At 35.1% G+C, this 18,530-nt stretch overlaps 1 protein-coding gene across 1 annotated transcript in view; it reads left to right on the top strand.

Annotated features, from left to right (window-relative positions):
* Positions 1-16,379, top strand: part of ATRNL1 (attractin like 1) — a gene marked incomplete at both ends in the record, with an annotated part of 304,322 nt that extends 287,943 nt beyond the window's left edge. The window contains one exon of the mRNA XM_009635895.1: positions 16,301-16,379. Coding sequence (XP_009634190.1) covers positions 16,301-16,379 — 79 coding nt within the window. The remainder of the gene's footprint in view (positions 1-16,300) is intronic.
* Positions 16,380-18,530: the final 2,151 nt, after the last annotated feature.

Below are 18,530 nucleotides of genomic sequence, written 5' to 3'. Positions count from 1 at the left end.
CTAATCAGGCACTTTATCTGAGTGTACACGTTTATGCTCTCAGAACGATTCCCTCCATTGTGTCTGGTTCTTGGGGTGGAGCTGCCAACAGTGGATTTTATGTCTGGCTGGAATGGTGCACTTCAGTCACTTTTATAACATCTCCTTTTTATTACAAATTACAGAATATCCAATTTGTAATATGTAGCGCAATATTAAGTAATATGGATACTCTGAAAGTTTGAAAATCCTTCTATTGTGTGTACTTTAAGAAATCCTATGAAAAAATATGGTCAGTTAGGATCAGGAGTACATTCTTTCTGACAGATCTTTCTGTCAGCACTACAAGTGAGAGAATGCAGTGCATAAATACACCCAGCGTTTATTGCAGGAGGAAGGGATGGGCATTTAGGTTAGGATGAGGACTAGTAGCATGTGCTACAATAGGAATTGCAGCAGATAATGAAGAACCAGATTTATCACCGCCATATGTATGACTGTGCCAAAATCTCAGAACGGTCCCTTTGGTTGCGTTTCACACAGTGGAAGTAGATGGCTGCGTTTCAGTGGGTTGTGACAGAGCTCCCGAGAGCTTCAGTACCTGAATCTGCCATTCTGGGCGTAAATTAGCAACGGGTGAATTCCTTCCCTTTACTGGTATCCTTTGGTGTGTCTGCCTGGCTTCGCGTTATCATAGAGGATGATAAATGAATGCTAGATTTTGTCATGCTTAGCTTTGTGAGATCGAATATTGATCTCCGTAAGAAAGACAAAACGCAGTCTGTCAGGATCAGATCACATCCACCATGGCTGGGTTCTCAGAAAATGCAGAAGTCTTATAAATCTAAATTAGAATATTTTCTGGTAACATGAAAATCAAGTTATCTTAGCAAAATGGATTTTACATTTGGGGCTAGAATAAAATTGATTTTTACTTAGTGATGCATTAAACAGTTTTTGCCTCGCTTGGAAGCAAATAGTTGCTTGACTTCCACTGGGAGAAGCATGTCTATACTGCAGTGGGCAATCTGAGTTGGGGTTTATTTTGTTTAAAATGTTTGTTTTGAATTGTGGAATGTAGCTTTGTGTCTTCCACTCTCTGAATCACCAGGAAACTTTGTCATTACTGTAGAGTTATTTGATGAATTCATATTTCCTGAGATGGCAGCCACTTGTTACTGGCCTGCAGGCGAAGGAGATTCCCCAGTACAACTGGATTGGTTCCTTTTTAAAACAACAGATGAATCATTTAATCCCTTGGTGAACAGACTGTTTTCCGTTATTTTGTTCTCATTTTTCTTCTTTCTGTGTTTGTCCTTTGAGTCATTTGGAAGTGCATGTGAGTGCACTAGTGCTTTCTGTATTTTGATTTCAACATACACTGTTCCTCAAACACAAAATAATTGCTTAGCTTGATATGTGAGGGTGACCTGTGTACTTGCTTGATATACAGCAGATATGGGCTTTTCCTTCTTTTGAGTAGGTGCATTTAAAATTTTGCATCTCTCACTCCCAGTATGTATCAAATGCAGTAAGTGAGAGCTGTTCGTTGTGCCTGATGAAGTGCTTAATCCTTATTTCTGCTTAGTTCATAATAAGTAGAAATAAGTTCTGGAGCTGGTTAAGCGCAGAGGGGAGTTGTAGGGTGAAGGTTTGGGTAACAGTAACAGGATTTGAAAGATTTTTTTTTTTTTTCCCCTAATCCTTTTTAGAGGGGGGAAAAAAAAAAGAAGAAAATCTTAAATTGTACTCTTCATTGTGTATGGTGCTGTAGCCTAGCACTCCTAAAAATATTTTGTTACTTCTGCCGTTATGAAATCTCATTGGAATCAAAGCTGCCACTTATGTAATAGCGTTCACCCCAGAGGTCTCAGAGGCACCTGACATATACTTCCCAAGACTCCTGAAGAAAGTATGTCTTTTTTTGAAGACTCAGTACTTTGCAGGCTTCGTTACTGTGAGACAGTTCTGTAATGTTCTCCTTTCAGGGGTGCATCTTTTTACAGCTACATTGTATTTTGTTTCCTAAGAAGCATCATAGATAATTCATATTGTGTTTTGTGTTTGGATTCCCTACATTTTATATTGTGTTTTCTTAAATCCGATTAGTCAATTGTTTTCTTAGCCTAAAACAATGTTGGCGCTCACAGCTATTTGTCTTCTAGAGTGCTTAATCCTGGTCATTTCTTTATGAAACTCCAGTCCACCGTACTTTAAACAAAAGAACTAGAACAGGTTTTCATCTGTGATAAATGGACTTGAAATTTTTCTTTTGTCATTTTAATTCAAAAGAGAAGCAATTTTGTCTTCTTATGACAGGGAATATGTACCAGTTGCAAATTTAACTTCAGAAGTTTGTTTCCAGAATGGAAGTATATAGTGAAGTAGGATGAAAGCTGATGAAGAAAAATAATAACAAAAAATAAAGGCAGTAAAAAATAGTCAAATTTTGCTTTAGGCAATACTGTCATTGTCCATTATAGCAAGTGACAAGCAGCTTTCTCAAGCACTCTGCCAGTCTTTGCAGACGCAGTCGGTATGGCATGCTGTGAAGTGAGTGACATCGAAGAAATGAGCAATCTGCTTATGGCAGTAGAGAAATATTCAGAATCTTTGTCTTCAGCTGTAATAAATGAGAGTGAGAAAGGAAAGGGTGTCATGCTGTGGATTTCATAGATACCAAGATATTAAATGTAATTATTACTTTGGAGGAGACATCTGAATTCAAAGGAATTAATCTAATGAACTTTTAAAATGGAATATTAATCAAAATATTCCAGTGAAATTTCCTGGTACCAAGTGAATCATTTTGCATGGAAGATTTTGGTTTTATTCATTTATTTATTCAGGTTCAGTTGAGAGGGGGGCGCTACATTTTTTGTCAATAAGAAGCAAAATTATTGAAAATGCTGTGGACTCCAAAAGCTGCACTAAAAATTACACATTAAAAAGTAGTTACATCAACTATTTATATTTTTAAATCTGAATTTGATCTGGTTTTTTTGCCCAATTATGTTTTATATCGTAATTGGTTTTCTATGTTTTCAATTTTTTGTGATATTTTCGGAAAACCCCCTACAGTTTCAAAATTATATTTCTTTCCTTATATGTCTTGAGTCTTTTCAGTCAAAATTATAAATATCAGGTTGTTTTGTATTCCTCATATAGTGCAATTACAGAACAATAATGATGCTTCTTTGGCTTGGAAATCTAAAAATCCTTACTCTGTCTTCAGAAAATTGTCATGTTAATAGGGGATTCAATAAGGAGATTTATGACTTTTTTACACCTACCACTTCAAATATATTCACCTCTTGGGAAAAGGTATTGGAAACATTAAATAATGAAGGGAAAAATCCTTTAGCAATTTAATAAAAATTTCCTGAGCATGTTTGAGTCTAATATGCTAAACAATGCTGACATGGCTTGGTGGCTCTCTACATATATCTTCTATTTCTGTGATTTACTATCAAAGGATAACATCTGCACTAGAGAAATAGTGCAGTAAAAACAAAGAATGGGAGGAAAGCATAAAAAAATTTCTTGAAATAATGTGAATCTTTTGGTTTGGAAGGCTGCTGAAATTTGGCATTGGTTGGCAGTCCTCCTTCCCAAATTCACTAATAGACCATAATTAGAATAAATTTTTTACCCCTTAAATTAAAATCTTAAATGACTAATATAACTCAGCAAAATCATTGCAAAAAGCTGAACTGACAGCACATCTATTTTTTAAATAGAAACAATATATTACATTTCTAATTCTTCTTGAAAGTTACTGCAGAAAATATTAAAAATTCTGTATTTCATAATTTTCCTGCAAATTTAATCGATACAGATTTTTTTTTTTCTTTCCCTTTTTGGGTCTGGATTTTTTACAGCCATCACTTGTTGAGAGAAATATAGAGTATTTCACCCATGAAAGGCAAAGCCATAAAACTATATGAAATATGAAAGTCTTTTCCATGAGTAAAAGAAACATAATCACACTTTATGGGTGTGATGTTCTATTTATTCTATGGAGATTAATTTCAGTTTATGTTAGATTAAGCCCCTTTGATTGTAAATCTTCTTTATTTGCTGCTTCAAAGAGGTGAAAGGAAGAACTGCTGAGAGTTAAAGTTCACATCTAGAGCTTTATTGCGTAATATATTTCAGAGGCCTTTTAAATGGTTCACTTTTGTTTGATATTGTATTGGCAGAATGAAATGTGAATGCTGGTCTTCCAAATAGGGTCCTGATGTACACTATATCCATTTTCCCTTTTTAGTTGTATATAGGCTGTTCGCCTAATTGATCATTCATTCACATGTTACTATAGTAGCTTCTGGTATGGCTTGTGGTACATTTAATATGAAAAGACAGCTTTATGTATATATACATGAATTATTTATGTATGTAGGAAAACATAAATATGAAAAATGTATGTGTGCATTTATACATTATATAGTTACTTTTAAATAATTGTTTTATTTAATGAAGTTATTTAACCCCCCCACACACATATTCTCTATAACATTTTGGCACATGTACATAATGAAAAAAATCAATACTTTTTTTTTCATAATCATTTTTCTGCAAATAATAAAGTCCCTGCTCAAACACATTTCATTCTTCCTTACCTTCAAGAAGTGTTGTGATGTTTCATTGCACAGCAAAGACCAGTAAACCCAGGCTTTGTAGGGGCAGTTGTCAGAGAGGATTTTAAACTGTTACAGGAGTTTATGCCTCAGGAGATGAAGGATTAAGTTGGTTTTCTACATTCAATATATATTAATAAACAATTTTACACTAATGTGGTAGCTGTTCTTACTAATAAACTAATATGTTTTATATTGATATTTCATTGATTCTGCTTATTTAAAAATACAATTTATATAAAATGCGGTAGATCCCATTGATCTCCCTGTTTCAGTTATGCATTCAGAGCTTAAATTACAAAGCTTTATTAATACTATTATTGAAGTTTTATTTTATTATTCTACTTAATTTTGCTCTTCCTTCTCCACAGAATTATTTTGGCTACATTTTTAATAGTAATTTCAGATGTGCTCCTCTAGATACTTCTTACAGTGTGCTTTTGGCAGTATACTGGTTTTTTAAGGCTCATTTCCCTTTCATGTATTTCTCTTTAAGTTCAGTAGAGCAGTCCAAATGTTCTGTGCCACAACACCCAGTGGTCCTGTGGAAACCAGTCAGAAAGCTCCATGGCACAGGGGTACCACTTTAATTTGCCCATGAACTTTATTTTGTCTCCTCTGCAATGCTACAGATCTCCACTGCCAAAACCAGTCTCAAAACAGAAAGGCTTCTACCATCAAAAACATTTACCATGGCAAATGGACCACCTAAAGGCAACAAGCATCTTTTGCTACAATAAATCTTCATTACTTCCCAAACGAGTTACCCTCTACATGCAGAACAGCTGGAGTAGCTCAGCCTGTGCATCCTTTGCTTCTAATTTATTGTATACACAGACATGCATTGTGCCACTAAGTGTCAGTGAATCAGTCCGTGAATACCTACCATGAATACTGTGCTGCCCCATTTGGTATAGGTGTTCTGGGTAGAAGCACTTGAGTAGAGGCAGCTCATACACTTTTCTCTGAGTTCTGTTATTATTTGTATCACTATTTATCTAAGCAGTAAAACAATCACATTCTGTAACTCCATTCCCCCATAATACCTACATAATTTTATTTTATTCTTATATATATAAAATACATATTCACATACATTTCAAAAAGGTACACTTAATTTTTTTTTTTTTTTTTAGTGGAGTCGCAGTGTACGTAGATTAGTGGTCCAGGTGGCTGTGGTGCAAACTTCTCGGATAGTTTAGAAAATAGTGTCACTGGGATAACTCAGACTTAACTTGTGGAAGTAACAGTGAGCTTGGATCCTTATTTTTGTTTGTTGTTTGGGTAGCTAGGGATAGCCTGATGGTTAGTTAATGAGAATTTCTCAAGAAAAAGGGTATGAGCTGTGCGACAGCCCAGCTGCAGCGGATCGACAGTATCATCTCATGATCACAGTCAGGTTAGAGTTGTTCAGGAAGCACCTACACCCTAGTGCTACCTTTCTGGAGTTGGAATAAATTGTTTGATTTGAGATTTCAGAAGATTGAACAAGTAGCCATAGAGGAGGCTACTTCTTAAAGGGGCTTTACTTTGAATACTTTTTAAGATATAGCTGTAACACAGGTCATAGATTAAAAGAAATGATGCTTGCATCAGATACTGCTAGAGGGTATGAAATTCTACACCCACCTGACTACTGCTGATTCAAAAATATTATGTCAAGTTGTGACATTTAAGCACTATCTGCCATTTAAAAACAAAAACCACTTAAGAATTTTTGCTCCTGTCTGAGTGTGCCTCCTGTAGTGGCCAGTGTAGTGATGCAGTTACATCATAGCCTTAAAGCTAGGCTGTGTCAGTGATTTTATTAGGGCTCTTTAAAGTGAGTTACAATATCCCTGTGTTTTCCAGAAATTTTGCTTCATAGGGCCAGGGAATAAGATCTTTTTCTGAGGAATTCCTTTACAGTCTTCCTGCCATAGTCAATAATAGTCCTCCAAGATAAAAACAAATTTTCATCTTCATATCCATCTACTCTGTGGGAGATGAAATTCTGTAGAAAGATCTGTTGACTGATCTGCCACGCTTCTCTTTCCTTCATAAAAACATCTAATCTCTCTGATTCTAACGTACAGAAAACCAGGAATTTAATACGTGGGAGTAGAGTCCCCCCCCAGCCCATTGTCTATGAAAATATTTCATTTATAAAGCTTGGGATCATCAGTGACCAATGTCTCATCTGCCAGGGAAAGAGAATGTGTTGACATACTTTCTGAACAGAAATTTTACTCAACAGCCCAATTTCTCTGTCCGTGGCTCCATCTCAGCCTTCCTTCTTCCCTTTATTTTATTCTAAGTGAGATAAGTACCAGTCACATCTGTTTCCAAGCAGAATTATTCAGTTTGTATGTGATTTGAAGACACAGATGTTATGAAAATAAGAACTGTAGTTTTTTCCTACACCAGGAGTAGGAAATTCTTTACATGTGGTCTCCTATTCTCCTCAATTAAAAGGATTGCTCAGATACTAGGTGGAAATCTTCACAAAGGTTTGATGTTTCCTTGGAGTATAACTTGAGTTTGCACTCACAATACTTGATAGGTGTTAGGCTGGCATTGTTGAACGCCATGTTGAAATGCAGGAATCTGATATCATCAAAACCTATTCTTTTGGGCTTCTTTTTTTTTTTTTTTTTTTTTTTTCCCCCAATACATGTTAAATACTCAAATAAATAGAAAAGCTTATACCATTTAGCAGTTGAGTTTATTCTAAATTCTGATCCCTATTGTATACCCTGTCAGCTTTTTCTCACCTTAGAATAACTATGTATTGGTGTTTTCTATACCTGCAGAACTGTTCATAGCAATTACTTTGCTGTGTGAACTGCAGAAAGATTTTCTGCAGTTCAAAAAACAGATTTTCTATTGCCATCTTTAAGAAGTTTTGCATATATTAAATAAAAATGCTTTTAGTTGACTCTCCATATATGAATGTATTTTTTAGTCCATGAGCTAAGATATTTCCATTATGCCCTTGTAATGTTTGTAAATCTTCATTTAAAACTTTGGTCAGTAATTTTATGAACTCCATCTCTGTGCAGATGCTGTTCCTGTTAATCAATCATGACACAGTAAAACAAATCTAACATGGATATCCTTTACCTTGCATTCTTACCAAACATAAATTTCTGTCTGGGAGGACCAGCGTAGTAGAAGGCCATATACATTTCTTTTTAACTGTTATTCTTTTTTTTATAAGTTTGGTAGTTGTGGACATGCGAGAAGTGAATTTTAGGGACAATTATGTGACTTTCATGAGACACCATGCAAGATTTATTTATGGGAATGTATGGGGTTTCAGGACTGCATCCAAAAATAACATTTTAATCACTGTCATCTGGATAAGAGGAATTATCCCTGTAATTAATTTCAAATGAACTTGAAAAGTGTTGCTTAACTTGTGTAAATTCCATCTTAGAGACAAATAAATAAATACAAATTTGCATTTAAATGATTTTTAGAAATACTTAAAGTTTTAAATACCATCTTCGATAATTTACTTCATATTCAGATGTTTCTTTCACTTTCCAGTTTGGAAAGCCTGAACTGAGGGCTTGAACCCTTTATATGGCTTTAAGATTAGAAGGTTCACAGTTGAATTAAATTTCCCTTGGGTTCCTTTATTTCATGGAGAACTGTGGGGGAAAAGTTTGAGCTTGGGAGCTATTGATTTATTAAAATGACAGGGGCAGGAAAAATCTGACTCAGAATGGGACATAGATCTAGGCTGGTGGGAAAATGCCCTGCCATATTTAAGTACTTACAACAATAAAATATGTGTAGCTGAAGAGGGAACAGTTGCCCAGCTGATCGGTTCCAGAAAATGGAGTGTGGGGTGCAGCCAGTCCTTGGAGCTTCTGGTACTTGTAGTATTTCTCATGACTAGCAAGAATAAGAGGACATTCCTGAATCACCTAGTTGCTAATGCTGGCTTAGGTAGGCAGTGTCTTTCACTGGCTGTGGCAGCCAGAGCTTTCTTAGACCAGGAAACATGCACCACTGGCTGATATATCTTGGCTCTGCAGGGTCAGCCAGGATTTGTTTCCCTGACTGCACACACAGCATTACCACGGACTGGAAGCTGCATATCCTACTCCATTGCTAGCCAAGGCTACTTTCCTCTAAGTCTTCACACATTTTCATTTGGAACCATAACACTTAATTCCCAGAATCATTCAGAATTGTTAATCATTGAAATATTCCTATGTATAACAGTGTTTGTAAAACTGTGTGATTCAGAGCAATTTAATTAATCATTAAAAGCATAAAAAAAATTTATACTGCTCTCATACATATCAGACTCCTAATAGTATGTTTACAGTGCTTTGTACTTCAGATAATCCTGTTGAAATCTTTGGAGCTGCTTGTCATGTGTATATTAGTTAACACAAGTAAGGATGGTTGAGCCTAGAGCATAATCATAATCATAAACACAATGTTCTTGTCAAGTACAATGAGAGAAATCAATTGCTGTGACAATAATTGCTATTCAAAGTCATGGTTTTAGAAAAATAATTGTTCAATTATTTTTATTTTAGAATTGTGCTTGCTTTATAACATATCAATTAAAATGTGCTCTATTTGCCAATAAAAAGATAGTAAATAATGTCAGAAAAACAGTTCTTAGGAAAACGGTATATGTGATCTCTTAGGAAACTTGTGTGGTATTAATTTATTAATTAATTTTGCAACATTAAAGTAGATAAGAGACTAATTTTATTTGCATGTCTCTACATTAAACATCTTTTTGTCATCAGGTTTTTTACAGAATACTATTTTTTTGGTTCATTTTTCACAAGTCCCATAGTTAGTATGAAAGAAAAACATTAACACAGTGTAGGGTCACTGTTAAGATTGCTGTTCAGTGAAGTGTACATTTTTGTGCTCTTGGCAAAGATAGTGAGGTTAAGGGCATGAGGCTTGTGGATCCAGAGGGATATTTAACTATTGTCATACTCAGCACAGCAAGGTTCAAGTAACTGAGCGAGAGTTCCTTTGGTGGCTCAACTTCTATTTTCAGAAAAAAAGGCTTGGGAGGAGCATTTAAAGCATGTGAAAGTATAGACATGTGGGCAGTCAGTGAGACTGCTTTGCACCTAAATAACTTTATGAATGTCATCTTTGGGTGCTTATGTCTCTATTAGTAAGCAGTGTGGACAAATAAGAGAACATCTGCTGAGTAAAATGGTGCTGAGGACCCGACATCCACCTATATACATCTTGTAATTTTTTTTCACTTTGGATTGGCTGTAGTTTAGTTCCATGGACTGAAAGCCCATTTGTGTCTGGAATGTACTTTGCACATCTTCCCATTCAGTTTCTACATCATGAGCTCCAAGACTGCTCTGCAATATGATCCAAAGCACAACAGTGGTGGCAATCAGGGGATTCGTTCCAAAGCCCACTCCAGATCCAAAGTAAACCAGCAATGCAGGCATACCCCTAGAAATCCAAGAACCCCTCTGCCAGGGGGTTCTTGGCCAGCTAACAGACCATCAGTTTTCTTGTGAGTTGTTAGAATAGTCTTGACAAAACTGTGCTGGCACAAATTTACTGTACATAAATGTGATGGGTGCTTGAAGTAGAATCCCACACAATTTTTAATTTTAATGAGATTAAAAGTATACTAGATTTAAGGTAAAGTTTGAAAAAGTGTTTGCTTTCATCCAATATGGAAATTTATACTGAATTGTTATGCTAATTTGTGGCCTAAGTAAAATCATAGAAGGAACAATTATTCATGCATGAATGTTTACATACATTTTTTTGACATTCTAATTTCTCTTTGCATGTTAAATAATAAGAGAATGAGAAAAGAAATAGTGAAGGATAGAACATTTAGTTTAGTTCTTGTTACCTTCCATTTACGATATTGGTCCTTAAAATATTTATATTTAATTCATGAAATAGTTCCTTTTACATCACTTGCAAAAATAAGTAATTTATTTCATTTTAACACAAGTACTCTGATACAATATGTAACTTACAGGCATTAATATGTAATGAAAGAAAAAGGAATTCTACAGTGTATTTATAATGCATTCATAGAGCTTAAGGCACAACTGCATTAATTCAGCGAGTCCAACCACACTGACCGTTACATTTCACAGATTTTCCCCTGTATTTAGTTATGCGAGAAGCAAATACTCCTTGCAATTTTCCTTTACTGTGTTCTATTAAATCAGAATTTCCCTCTCTATAGTACCTAGAGGCCTCTGGGAACATCATCTGTCTGGCCTAGACCTTACTACTAGGCCCTGATGCTCTCTTGCAGCCCTTCCTTGGCATCTTCCCTGTGCTGCATTGGACATAAACTACTTATATTCAGGGCTTTCTCTTCAGTTCATCTGTTCTCTAATTGTTTATTGTCTCCTACTTAATACTAAGATGATAACTTTCAATCAGACTGTAGATACACGCCACTGGTGACAAATTGCTCATTTTCAAGAATTCTCTTTTAGTGTTTCCCCATATTTTGTTCCATGTGGTTTGAAGGGGCAACTGTGGAAAGCTATGTCATTATCTTCTGGCAGATCATTTCTTTGTTCTAGAGACTTCAAAATCCTGATAATGCTTGGGCTGCTGTGGTTTTAAGTGTGTCTTAGCGTGGTAATTGTCTTATTGGGAAGATCTACATTCATAAGTGCTGAAAGTCATTCACTCTGGGTCAGTGTTTCATAAGCCATCTGCACTGCAGAGGTATTTATCTGTTTATTTGATGTCATTCAGAGTCTCAACTAAAGAGTCAGAAATGGTTGACCAAATAATATGACTATGTGGATGAGTCTGTGTAAGCACATTTATTTTTTGTACTCCCTGTCTACCATACAACTGTTTTCTATATCTTAGATTATCTGATCATTGCAGCATATTCAAATCTTCTTTTTTCAATATATGTAACCTTATTTTATGATACAGGAAATAAATCACAATAATGTCTGAGTTTAATTCAGATGTGTCTGCTTTCAGCCATTGTTTCTTACCATGTGTTTCTGTGCCAAATGAATGAGAGCCTTGGTATTTTCTACCCAGGGAAACCCGTACACACTGTAGGCAAGTCACCACTTGATCTTTTTGGAAAGTGAAATGATTGAGCTTGTTAAATCACTATCAGTAAAAGATTTCTTCAACATTTGAATATTTTTTGTGATTCTATTCTCTCCATGTTTCCAACCTCCTTTAAAAAATACCAATACCAGAATTTCAGGAACAGGTCTGATAGTATGTGTTTTGGCAATACCTTGCAGAGTGATAGATTCATCTCCCAAGTGCTGTTTACTACTATGCACCTGAGTATTTAAGGATGTTTTAATCCTTTTTATTTCACCATCCCAGCAGTAATTCATACTGACTTGGTCATTCACACTGATCTCTAACTTATTCTGGGAATTGCTTCATTCCAAGGGGAATACATATCCTTTGCTCTGTAAATGAGGCCTGGATTCCTTGTCCTTGTAAATAAAATTTAGCAGTCATTGTGTTTAATTTTATTTTTTTTTATATTGCTGAAATAGGTGCAATTGACCAATTGGCACACTTCATGATTTCTTTGTCCTCATTACCGTAACCTTTTTGGTTTTTTTCAGTCTTTGCATCGTGCATAGACCTCTAAGCTATTATACATCAGTCTTATCAAAACTGACTGGATCCGATACCCTGGGAACCTTACAAACCCATCTAGAAATTTCCTTTTCTAATGTTGGTCCCCTTCTGACAATTTCTTTTATAGCTGTCAGCTGGCCAATTCTTAATTAATTTATTTTGTACTGCACTGATCTCTGTTTTGCCACAATAATTGTGATTGTGCTTTCTTCTCTTATATCTCTGTCTTAAGAAGGAGCTAAGAAGTATACTGGGGGATTGGAGAGCATCCATCTATACTTGTCCTGCTGTTAGACCATTTCCCTATGATGTTAGTATCTTTATCATGTCTCCTTTCAACCCCCTATTGTTTCAAAACCAATAAGAGCTTATTTCTACTACCATTCCTTTCCCCTAGCCAAGTGGACCGTACTCCTTCATATGTTTTTAGTTCCATTTTGCATTTTTGAGATGAGGTGATGGGTGCTTCAAGATACAGACATACTGTAGATTTATGCACTGGCATCCCAATGCTTTCTGTTTTGTTCCTTATTCCATTTCTAATCTCTCCTAACATCCTATTTGCTGTTTTGACTGCCACTAAACATTCAGTTGATATGTTCAAAGAACTATCTGCAATGACTTCAAGACCATTTTCTTGAGTGGTAATTGCTAATTTAGAACCTATCATTGTGTATTTGTAGCTAGAGATTTTTTTTTTCTTGTGCACATTGCCTTCAGTTCATTGGCACTGCATTTCATTCTCTTATTTTATTGCCAAGTCACTCAATATTGTGAGATCTTTTGCAGTCAGCTTTAATTTTTATTGCCCTAAATAAACCAAGACTATTATCTCACCACAGCCTGGAAACAGGTTATTTTGAAAAAATCTATTTTCCATGTCTTTCTTCTCTTCATTAACATGAATTTTTATATGTTTTTCCTTCTGATTATTTATATTACAAAAAAAAAGATAAGTAAAATATTTCATGTTTACTTGCTAAGAAAGGATCATACAAAAGTGTTAAGTAAACATTTCACATTAGCAGTGCTGTAATTTCCAATGATTCATATTATTTTATGGGTGTGTCATAGAAACATTTTTTTCTGATTTTGACTTTGCCTGTAAACTAAACAATGTTTTGTCTGATGACAGGACTAAGTTCAATGTGTGACACAGCTCCACTGATGTACAGAGCACAGAAGCAATTTGGCTGAAGTTTTTCAGCCAGAACTCTTGAGTCTATTTCTTCTACTAGCTTAAGGGAGTTCAAGAAATTAATAAATGTGAAGGACAAAATTTTCTGAGATATTCCATTCCTGGTCATAATGAAGCAGTCACACAGTGCAAGGCTCTCTTAGTTTCTTGTGCCCAGTTCTCTTGAATTTATTTATCTTTTTCAAATTCCAGGAGCTTTGAGTTCATAATTCTAAACAGAGTTGCTGATGTTTCCCTAATTTATTTTTTCGGAAGGGCTATGGAGGAGGAGAGGAGTAAGTGAGATGGTTTACCCTTACTTCATGGACAGCATGCTAACTTATAGCAACATGCCAGTACTCTGATGTTGCCCCTAAGCATCTGTTGCAGTTACTAGCTAGACAGAACTGTGTATCGTAAGGAAAACATTTCAGGGAAATCATATTTGTAAGCAGCTATTGGTTTAAAAAGTTTAAAAGATGTTGCTGCAAAACTGGATTTATTCTGGTGACCAGTGTGGGGGGGTTGTTCTGCTTTTTCCTAGGCACCAAATAAAAATTCACAGGCAACTTGTGGTTGCTTTCAAAGGAGACTGGAGAAAGGGAGACAATCAAATTTTACAAAAAAATTTTAAAAGTTAAATCAGATCATCAACTGGAGTGATGCATTAAACAAAATGGTGAACATTCTCTGATAATCAGTTTCTGTCATAACATTCTTTGTACTACTTAGATATTTTGTCTTAAAAAACTCTTAAGAGAAACTTCTAGTAAGAAATACTGTGTTAATAAAATAGTGTATCAATTAAAATGTTCTTAGTTCCTTTCAGTGAAGACCCAGGTAGAAAAATGATTTACACTCAGATTCATTAAAGTGTAAGGTTGAGATTCCTCTTCTGAACACCCTAAGGTTCTTGAACCAGCACCTACACTTTCACATACTCTTATTACAGATTGTTGACTCTTCCAAGAATTTTCTGTTGGCAGAATGGTTCTTAGGTATGCTGAACTATTCTGAGCCATTGATCAGAACCAATCAAAATTCCAAGTACCTTTGTTTCTTAAAGGATCTGTGCCAAGAACCAATAAAAGCTCAACACAGTATTTAAAATGGTCCTACAAGGATAGAGGGAGAATATATCTTCCTTTCCATAAAAAATCCTTAAGTCCTAAAGAGAATTAAAAAGCTGCTAAAAAAATGCTGGTGGTTGACATTGGCTGTTAAGAGGAAAGTCAAATTTTTCATCTAAAAACAAATCCTTTAACTTTTTTTTTCCTTTCAGGTTCAGAACAATCACCCTTCTTGGAGCTGAGCTAAACAGACAGAATTAAGTCTCTTAAGTAAAAAATCAAGCTGTTAATTTTAATGGAGCATTCTATGCCCAAACCACTTTACTTATTTGGTACTTTTCTCTTTCAAACCCGGTCTCACTCTGGCAGCCTTTCTCAAGGGTGTTCAAAGAAGCAACTGATAAAAAAGAGTTTTGAAAGCTTGTACTGGAAGGAGTTTTAAGTGAATAAGATGCTGATAGAAGGGCATATCAATTTGTATTACTCTAACCATCAAAGAAAGCTTGTGTTATGGAGGGTGAGTTTTGAACGTACTCAGAGTAATGGAACTTTTTGTTGTTAAATATTCAGTCGTATGGCTGATTCTGTTGCTTGCAGACCATGGAATGATTGGGTGTTTTCATTCCATTACTTTAATAGTGACAGTTGCCATAAACTAGTTTATAATAGTTGCCATACTATGGATAAATATTGAATGCCATAAGCTGTTATTTCTGGAGATGTATCTTCTAGATCATAATTTCAGTTCTGTTTACAGCATGATACAGGGAAACATTGGTGTTACTGTATGGATAATTATTATATTCTGCATTTATGCACAGTACTCCACTGAACTATACCACTTTAGGTATTTCCCATATTAGTTAAAGAATACATTTTGAAGCTTTTTGGAAAAAAACCCAAAACTTAAGGATGACTAATATAGTTCAATAGTTACAGGGTTGTATTAATTACAAACACTGTGCAGAGCAAATGTGCTAACATGACTGAAAGTTCTTCACACAACTAGAAAATCAAGATTTTTTTATAAAAAAACTGTCTAAATAAATTATAATATGTTCTGGATGCTTAGATTAGGTGTCAACTTTAGAAGTCTTTAGTCAGTATCCAGAAATTCACTAAAGAGGTTGGGAGTTCAATGATTTTTCTACCAAAATCCGTTACAGACTAAATGTTACAAATACAAAAATACTGGAGCAAGAGAGAAGGTATATGCTCCTATTGTGAACTGCAGCAGTTCAATAATTTTGATTTTTTATTTTTTTTTTGTCTTCTGTTGTGTCTTTAGGACTGTAACGTGGTGATGTTCTTTGGGATATTTTCCCTGGTTGATTCACTACTGAAATACTCAATTTGAGTCATGTACAAAACTGATCCCTCAAACTTATTATACTCCCTGCGTAGTTATCATTCCTACACACCAGGAAATAATTCAGAATTCACAAACTGAGAGAATTATGAATTGGTATCATTTTTTGGCTGTATTTCATCCTCTTTTTCTATCTGCTGAATGTGGAACATGCAGTTCATAATTGTTGAGACTGTTGTAGGTATGTGGATGACTGTAATGGAGCTTATCCCATGCTAATGGAGACATTAATAACATTTTATAGAGGCAACCACAGCAACAGAGGTGTGCATTCTCTTTTGACTTTGAACTTGGATGGTTGACTGTTGTTTGTTTTTAGTTTAGTTTTTAGGGTTTAGTTTTCCTCTGTTTTTGTGGGTTTTTTTCCACACTTAAATGTATTTTCATTACCTTTGATACCCTAAAAAATTAAGCTTTTTCAGACCATTATGTTACAATTACTTTTTTTTTTTTGTAATTGCAGTTGTTTCTTATCCTTACTGCTGGTAGCCGCTGTCGTTTGGAAAATCAAACAAACCTGTTGGGCTTCTCGACGGAGAGAGGTATCAATAATTTTAACATTATTCTGGTAGCTTTATCTTTCAGAATAAATTGAGTACTTTGATGGAACAATCATACCTCCACTTTCTCCTGTATACACAATTTAAATAACACTGTAAACATTTTTTTTTTTTTTTTTTTTTTTACCTTGGACAACTTATGCTAAAGAAGAAAAATGAAAACAAATTGCAGCACTAGGTCACAGAAAGCTAAATTTTCTTTATGGTGGAATATTTAGAATAGAATAGAATATTTCAGCTGCAAGGAACCTACAGGGATCATCTGGTCCAACTGCCTGACCAATTCAGGGCTGAGCAAAAGTTAAAGCATGGTATTAAGGGCATTGTCCAAATGCCTCTTAAACACTGACAGGCTTGGGGCACTGACCACCTCTCTGGGATGCCTGTTCCAGGGTTTGACCACCCTCTCGGTAAAGAAATGCTCCCTAAAGTCCAGCCTAAACCTCCCCTGGTGCGGCTTTGAACCATTCCCACATGTCCTATCAGTGGATTTCAGGGATCAGCACCTCCTTCTCCATGTCCCCTCCTCAGGATGCTGTAGAGTGCAACAAGGTTGCCCCTCGTCCTTCTTTTCTCCAAACTGGACAAGCCCTTAGCTGCTCCACATAGGTCATTCCTTCTAGCCCTTTCACCAGCTTTTTTGTCTTCCTCTCAATGCATTCAAGTACCTTAACATCCTTCAATTGTGGGGTCGAGAACTGCACACAATACTGAGTTTGCACCAATGCTCAATGCAGAGGGATAATCACCTCTTTTGACCATCTGGTTATACAGTGTTTGATGCATCCCAGTATTCTCAATAGTCTCAAATTAGTAGTGTGAAAACATTGGTAAGTTGAGTGAACACAGAGAATCATAGTGTTACATCTCAAACTTTCTAGGAGGCTACTTGATGCTGTATTATCAAAAGTCATTGGAACATATAATAGGAGACAACCCTCTCTGCAAAGGGTTCTTTTTTGTTCTCTCTTTTTTGTTTGTAAATTTTTTTTCTATGCAAAATTATCTCTCTATTAATATTAGCAGTTCTGTCATTAAAACCATGGCACAATTGAAGGTCTTCAATAAATACTCATATAGAAGATCACCTTATTCTTCTGTTGTCGAAATTGTTATACCTGTGTTGGAAAATTTGGCCCAAATATTTGTTCATACCTGTTTAACAAATGATTAAACTCACACGCGATTAAACTTAGGTTATGTATACTGGTACATGTATATAGCATGATTCAGATGATGTGCATTGATAGTTGCCATATTTAATTTTGTTCTCGTAAATAAGATGTATAATTTTCAGGCAGGGATTTTTTTCCCCTTGAAGCTTCTAAACTTGATAATTTTTGGAAACAGCACTTGCTTAATGGTAACTTAGATTTAAAAAAAAAAAAAGCCAAGTTTTTCTCTAATTATTTTTTCATAGTATACTGGTGCCATGAATGTTTAAATAACATTTTTTTCTTTTTTACTGTAGATTTACAGTGAATTCATATATGCTTTAAAAGTGCCAAGTAACTAGCACTTATAATTTTCCTTCACTGAAATTATAGCATACTAATGCCCAGGTTTAGCTTTGAACTGGTGCTACAAAGAAAAATGTGTATTATCGTAGTTATTTCATTTAGGTATTTTTTTATTCAGGTGAATATTATTAAGCATATTCTCCCTCTAAGGGCAAGGTCTCATATATTTATTATTACTTGCAAAATACAGATGAAAGTTACTTTAAACTACAGTATTCTATTCAACTTATTAATATTTCGTTTGAATTCCGATACCTAACTTGTTAAAAGTTCTGTGCAAAATTATATAGTAATGGAATGTTGCAATTTTATTTCATTTCTCATGTTAATAAAGTTGTTTTATTGACATGTTTAAGAACAAATATGAACACATGAGTTTACAGATCCAGGGGGTCTAATCTGTTTTCCATGGTTACTCTCCTAGATGTTTGAAATATAGTAATTTTAATGTAGACTGTAGGCATCATCCTATAAAGAATGCATTCTCATATAGAAGTTTTATTTTCCTAATGTCATCAAAGGCATTTCTAAGACTGTATGAAACCTCATGTAAGCTGACTGATAAATACAATGAAAACATAAATCAGCTTCTTTGGAAGAGTAAAATAGGAAG

The sequence above is a fragment of the Egretta garzetta genome, unplaced genomic scaffold (genome assembly GCF_000687185.1).
Source record: "Egretta garzetta isolate BGI_Z169 unplaced genomic scaffold, ASM68718v1 scaffold273, whole genome shotgun sequence".
Taxonomy (NCBI): domain Eukaryota; kingdom Metazoa; phylum Chordata; class Aves; order Pelecaniformes; family Ardeidae; genus Egretta; species Egretta garzetta.
This window is presented reverse-complemented; position numbering and strand designations above follow the sequence as displayed.